We start from the raw sequence: 6,938 nt of genomic DNA, 5'->3' as shown, positions 1-6,938 counted from the left end.
AAATTGAAAAAAAAAAAAAAAAAAAAAAAAAACAGATAAATCAAGGGAAAGCTCCCCACATGAACAAATGCAAATTCACAAATCCTAATCCACAGGAATCTATGGTGAAATAATTCATACCTGCCTTAAAGTCCTTCTCTGGTTCAGAGCATACATGTTATCAGAGGCAGTTTCCTGAGTTATACATATAGGAGGAACAGTGCTTTCGCAGGCCATATCAAATGCACGGAGCGTATCCTCATAACCATAATGTTCCAAGTATGAGCGCACTATTCTGATAACAAAGAACAAAGTATCAGCAATCAGATCATGTACACTGTTCTGACATGAAACGAAGTATGTACATAGTAATCTACGAATATGCACAATTACAAGTTTGTCCCTCATTCAAGCTCTATCCTGCTGCTTTCGTACTGTCACCATTCTCATTGAAATGTCTATTCCAACATTCATCCATGCATACACACACACATATATATCAAGTATCAATAGTATTTGCTAGCCAGTTGGTTTCTGGAAGTCTATGAATAAATAAATAAACGTGGCTTCTGGATGATGGAAGGTTATCATTATATTTAATCAATCTCATAGATTTTATCATTGTAACACCAATTCTGTAACGTCTGTTATTTTATCAAATAACAAATCATCTTAAAAATTTGTAAAACACGACTGTCAGAGAAATCTGATTCTCTTTCTTAGCGGTGCTCAAGAGTTGGCCGATTGTTGAAAGCTCAAAATTGTACTAGCTACAATTTATTAACAGACCTTCAGTCAACTACTCAGGAGTTTCCTAAAAACTAATCCTCAACCAAATGTTGTATAGTCAAATGGTTAGTCTACAATTCAAACCTGCAATCAGAGGATTTAAGGATATTCAAAAGCAATTTTCTTTACCTATAACTGACATTTGATGGCAAAGATAACTTCTCAACGGTGGCTTGTTGCTTCATCCTCTCTTGGGCTTCCAATACCTACGAACAACAATGCAACACAGGAAAAATATCAATATGCATTTTGGTTCCAATCTCAATGTTTAGATACTACTATCACAAGTATTATGCAAGAAACAATTTAAACTCGTAAGAATTTTTTGGGAGCATGCTTCCTGTTTCTGTAACTTCTAAAATCCGGCACATTATTGAATACACTATTGAAGAAACAATATACATCAAATTATTCATATTTTTATGAATAACCGTACTTTTATTGGGAAAAAAAGAAAAGAATACAAGAACATACAAAAGAAGTCCACTAAAAGGAATTAAATTATACAAAAGGGCTCCAATCAAGTAAAATAAGACTGAGGGTAATTACAGAAAGGACTTTGACACCAAAACTCCCCGTGAAACATAGAATCTAATAAAGGTCAAACATCATTCAAAAACTTTTCTCAAACCCTAAAGATTCAATTATTTTTCTTGCCTCAAAGACCCCACAAAATANAAAAAAAAAAAAAAAAAAAAAAAAAAAAAAAAAAAAAAAAAAAAAACTTTCTCGCAAAAAGAAGAATGGAGAAGGAGATCCTCAATCATCTCTACAGCCCTAAAAGTTGGTAAAGCAAAAACCAAACACTCAAAGAAACAACTCCAAACGGCACTAGCATAATCACATCTCCATAGAAGATGATCAAGGTCCTTTGCTGCCCTCCAACAAAGAATACAAAAGAGCAGCCCAACCAACATGAACCCTCTTTCCAAGACCCAATCAAAGGTCTTAACTCTTCCATATAAAAACGTCATACAAAGAACTTAATCTTCTTGGGAATCCTCACCTTCCACACAAAGGAAAAAAACTGAACCGCTCAATAGGGAGGAATGGACCAAACACTGCAAGAATGAACTATCAGAAAAGCCTTTAGACGAACAGGCACTCCAAAGGGAAGCATCCCTCCTATTAGGGCTAGGGTGAAAGTCACCCAACAAAGCCAAAACTTTTTTGCTTTCCTATTGGTCAACGGACAACAAAAAACCCAAGGAAAGGAGAAGGTTGGACCTCGTAATGAGAAAGAATTGAAGTCACTGAATGATTCTTCAAAGACAACAACTGATGTAACCGAGGGGTCTATCCCCCAATCACATATGCTTCCCAAAAGTAAGCCTCTCTCTCATCTCCTATTACACTAAAAACAAAGGAAGTTGAACTAAATATTTTTCCACGAGTCTTTGGAAGTGCCTTTATGACCAATAATACATTCTAAATGATGCTGCCATGTTGGCTGACAATAACAGGATGGTTGTTGCTTTATTAAGTAGTGGGCTCTTAAAGGGGTGTTAAAATTTTGGAATCAAAAGTTTTTTTTTTTTTTTTTTTCTGGAACTTAAGAATTAAGCAACAAGCATTAGGGAAGCTCAAGCACTAGATTGGCTGAAGGAGAACAATAAATAGGTTCGATTCTTAATTGGATAATAAAACCCCAATTTATGAAGATTTATTCCTTCTCTTCAAGATCATACATCAATTGCGATGATTTAAAAAATGACATTGGGATAGATGTAAATTAACAATATCACCAAAACTGTATAAGAAGTTTCTCCTCATACGGCTAGCATGACCAGCTTTGTGATACCTGAAATGAAATAGAGAAGGGCAAAGATTCCTGACTTAGAGCATGTTATTGACTCGACCACAAATTTGTGAAATAAAGGTGGCTTGTTTACTTTCAACCACTAGTTAGAAGGAAGTTCACTGACTTCATTTAGCTCATTATGCAATAAAGAAAGCAAGTGAGGCAGACTAAGCTTCCATACAAAATAAGGTAAGAGGATTCAGTCTTGCACCATTTTGAAGGGAGGCTTAATGAGCCTTGTAAGGAGGAGCGTTTGGAAATAAAGGCCATGTTTGTGGAAATTGTTAGAAAGGAAAGTGTGAGTCAGGGATAGAAAACGAAGGTTAAATGGGTGAGTTAATGAAATTGTAATATGACTTATTTTCAGAATTTCTAGTGGTAGAAGGAATAAATATTTTATTAGCTCTCCTGAGAATGAGGCTGACTTGGTGCTGAAAGGGAACAGGGAGATTGAGGAGGAAGTTCTTTCTTCATTTTTTTTTTTCTTTTTTCTTTTCCGTCTCTGTATGGTGCAGTGGTGGTTCCTAGACCATTCTGGGATGGGGTGCACAAGAGTCCTATCTCTTTCACTGACAAAGGTTTGTTAGACTCTGCTTTCTCCCTCGAGGAAATTAGAAGAGTGGTGTTTGAGTTTGACGGAAACAAAGCTTTAGGTCCTGATGAGTTTCCGATGGTTTTTTCCAAGATAACTGGGTGCATATCAAGGAGGATCTTTGGAGAGTCTCCAATGAGTTTTATGAGAGAGACCTCCTAGATAGCTCTCTGAATAAAACTATTGTTTTCCTTATTCCTAATAAAGAAAAAGGCCACGAAGGTTAAAGAGTTTAGACCTATCAATCTTGTGACGTGTATAAGATAATTGCCAAGGCATTGACAAATAGACTTAGAAGGTTCTCCCCACAACGATTTCAAACACCCAAGGGGCTTTTTTGATGAAAGTTTTGTTTCATAATTTTTGTTCCAACTCTTTAACTATGGGTTCATCAAATAAAGGGCCATCCTCAATAAAACCGTTAAAGCAGCACATACACCTAGTCATTCTCCCAGGGCAAACTTCAAATTATTGTAGGAAAAGCTTAAAAATGCAAGAACATCTTCAGTCTCAAGAAACTTAAATTTAAAAAATAGCAAGGTTTTTAACTCAGCAAGAAGAAAGGATTTTCTTTCCTAGAAAAGGTTAACTATTTTCTGTACTAGCAGGTGAAAACAGGTCCTAGACAGAAAATACACATTCTGGCACCTAAAATTGAACCGGTGAAGTATAATAGACCATTAGTGTTTCCTCCTACAAAGATCAACCCAAATACCCATGATCGGGAGAAAAAAAAATAGACAAATTGTCTGCTTCTCAAGAATGAGTATAAGATCCTCAGATTATTGCAAAGGGAGACTGATGATTAAGGGGGCAGAAGTCCAGAAACTGACCTTGAGATCAAACGCAAACGGTTTCTGTCCAAAGTTGACTTGCACCCTGCCAAATTGTAAGAAAATGTATCTCTTAATCAAGATATCCATAAAAATTATGAAACAAAACTTTCATAAAAATCAGAACAAGTTCAGTTCAAAGGCATAAGGATCCTAAACATACTAGTAACACCTAGTTGTATATAGTAAGGCTTTACAGCGTCATAAAGAAGCCAATATAAGAGGAAATGCTAAAAACTTCAATCACTATTTATCACAAGATGAAACTTGAAAAACTTTTAGAGGCCTACAAAAGAGAGAAGCAAAGGGCCAATGAAGTTTTGTGGACCTCAACCCTCCATGGAGTCAACATCAAAGAGCTGATTCAGAGTCCTCATGGAGTACTTTGCCCAAGCTCACTTTGTAAGCTATAACTTTTGAAATTAATTCCTCTTAGAGCAGTTTTTTGTGAGTTCCTAATTTTGGGTAGTGCTTTTTGTATCCCCACTTTGTACTTTTCATACACTCAACAAGAAGTTATCATTACTTATCAAAATAAGTAAATAAATAAACAGTTCCTCTGACCAAAAGAAAAAAAACTTTTTAAAACAAGAAACAACACTCACAAACCAAAGAACGCTATAAGCAGGGGAGAGAAGAAACAAAAACCCACCAATCCAATAACAAATATGATTTCAGAAATGCTCTTTTCCCTCCTTTCTTTATAAAGCTATGGAAAGTTTGCATTTCAAAGGAGGTGAAGTTGCTTGCTTAACTTGTTTCTTACAAGTGGATAGACACCTACAGTGACATACGGATATTGTGTGTGCCTATTTTTACCCCTTAAATTTAATCTGCACATTTTATGATTCTGGCCCCCCAAGATAGGGAAGCAAGCTGTGCGACACCAAGCAATCTGGAGATATATAAAAAAATCAATATGAAATTTTTTATAAAAGGATTACTTTGAAGGAACTACAAAAGCAATGAAAGCCTTCTGTTATGCTAAAGCAACATCAGATACGTCACGAGCTGGTTCCAACTACATTTATCTAGTTTAAGACCGGACTAACTACATCACAAGTAGAAATCCATTGGGTTGCTATAAAACCATAACACATATAATCCTAACTAAATTATCAGAGTAACCAACGTATATGCAAACAAAGTATCAAGGGAATAGAAGTTTGATGAGGAGCATACTCTTCGTTTTGGCTGTGAACAGCAATCGTAGGAAACAAGGGACCCTTTATGTCCTTTTCTACTGCTCCAACAACTATCCCATTTTTTCTGGTACATCGACAGAAGAACCAAAGTATCATGATGATAACCTTTAACAAAAACCTTACAACTAAACAATTACAGTGCAAGAATGTCTTACGTGAAAAAGAGTTCCCCTGAGGCGTAATTAATTCCAGCACCAACCGTATCATCAGATGTATATGTTGGACCAAAAGGTTCTTTCTTACCCACTCCACGATAAAGTAGTCCGTCATCTCCATGATATCCACAGCTATTAGGTTCCCACCTACTCGTCCAAATTAACAACACAGGGCATTTGAGAGCTTACAATGAGAAGGGGAGGGGATATCTACGGAAAATGCAGAAGAGCTAAACGAAGTTAAATTTGTTGGATGAAAGTCCTACATCGGCTAATTTAGAGAATGATCATGAGTTTATAATCAAATAATACTATCTCCATGGGTATAAGAGGCCTTTTGGGGAAGCCCAAAGCAAAATCATGAGAGCTTATGCTCAAAGTGGACAATATCATACCATTGTGGAGAGTTGTGTTCATCTAACATGGTATCAGAGCCATGCCCTAAACTTAACCATGTTAATAGAATCCTCAAATGTTGAACAAAGTATTGTAAGCCTCGAAGGCATAGTAAAAAATGACTAAGACTCCAAAAGAAAAGGAGTTGAGCCTCAATAAAGGGGAGGCGTACTTTGTTCGTTGGACGAAAGTCCCACATCGGCTAATTTAGGGAATGATCATGGGTTTATAATCAAAGAATACTATCTCCATTGGTATGAGGTCTTTTGGGGAAGCCCAAAAAAACCATGAGAGCTTATGCCAAAAGTAGACAATATCATACCATTGTGGAGAGTTGTGTTCATCTAACAAAATCCACTCAAGAATCTTAAAGATAAGCTCTAACTCGATAATTGCAGATACTATATTCAATTCCATTTATCAATTCCAATAAAAAGAAACATTCGTAACATTTCCGAGTGACAAAGAAAGAATCCACATAATCAATGCAATCACGGCAAAACCGAAAATCAAATCAAGAAAGAAAGAGAAATAGAGGAAGTACGTCCTACCCGGGCTGCCTCCGCACCTTGAACCTATCGGTGGTGAAGCCGATGGCAATCTGGCCTTTAGCCCCAGCGTTTTTTACATGAATCTCGAAGTAGTAGACAAGTCGTTTAACAGGAGCTGGCTTATTAGCTTGGATGACACCAACATCGTGGTCGTGAAGATTCACATTCGTATACTTAATAGAAAGCTTATCGGTGGCAACGAACAAGAAACCTCCGGAACTGTTGATGGTATTGAGCTCAGTGGGAGACTCGTCGTCGTCGTCCGTGTCGCATAGCCCAAATCGAACCATTTCCAAGAACTGCAATCCGAGATCTTGAGGAGTAGTAGAATTAGTGGTGTTAATCACGTTGTTGCTACTGTTGATGCGATCGTTCATCTTCAAGGAAAATTCGTTCCCCCTAGAATTCAGTAACCATTTCGAAATCGATTGATTGGAGGCGAAGTCGAATACTTGAAATTTCAAGATACGGCAATGGAGGCTTTCGGGAAATTGAAGAAGGAAGAGAAACCGCAATGGAGTAACAAAGAAAAGAATCTTTAATATTTTCTGTTTTTCTGTTTTTTTTTTTTTTTTTTTTTTTTTTTTTTTTTTTTTTTTTTTTTTTTTTTTTTTTTTTTTTTTTTTTTTTTTTTTTT

At 36.4% G+C, this 6,938-nt stretch overlaps 1 protein-coding gene across 1 annotated transcript in view; it reads right to left on the bottom strand.

The window, feature by feature from the left end:
- The window catches only part of LOC111472591 (ran-binding protein M homolog), a 10,729-nt gene extending 3,889 nt beyond the window's left edge, over positions 1 to 6,840 (bottom strand). The window contains exons 1-6 of the mRNA XM_023118207.1: positions 6,302 to 6,840; positions 5,355 to 5,501; positions 5,177 to 5,263; positions 3,995 to 4,040; positions 898 to 974; positions 121 to 274 (exon numbers count right to left, since the gene is read on the bottom strand). Of these exons, the coding sequence (XP_022973975.1) occupies positions 121 to 274; positions 898 to 974; positions 3,995 to 4,040; positions 5,177 to 5,263; positions 5,355 to 5,501; positions 6,302 to 6,678 (888 nt within the window). The 5' untranslated portion in view covers positions 6,679 to 6,840. The remainder of the gene's footprint in view (positions 1 to 120; positions 275 to 897; positions 975 to 3,994; positions 4,041 to 5,176; positions 5,264 to 5,354; positions 5,502 to 6,301) is intronic.
- Positions 6,841 to 6,938: the final 98 nt, after the last annotated feature.

The sequence above is a fragment of the Cucurbita maxima genome, unplaced genomic scaffold (genome assembly GCF_002738345.1).
Source record: "Cucurbita maxima cultivar Rimu unplaced genomic scaffold, Cmax_1.0 Cma_Scf00079, whole genome shotgun sequence".
NCBI classification, from domain to species: domain Eukaryota; kingdom Viridiplantae; phylum Streptophyta; class Magnoliopsida; order Cucurbitales; family Cucurbitaceae; genus Cucurbita; species Cucurbita maxima.
This window is presented reverse-complemented; position numbering and strand designations above follow the sequence as displayed.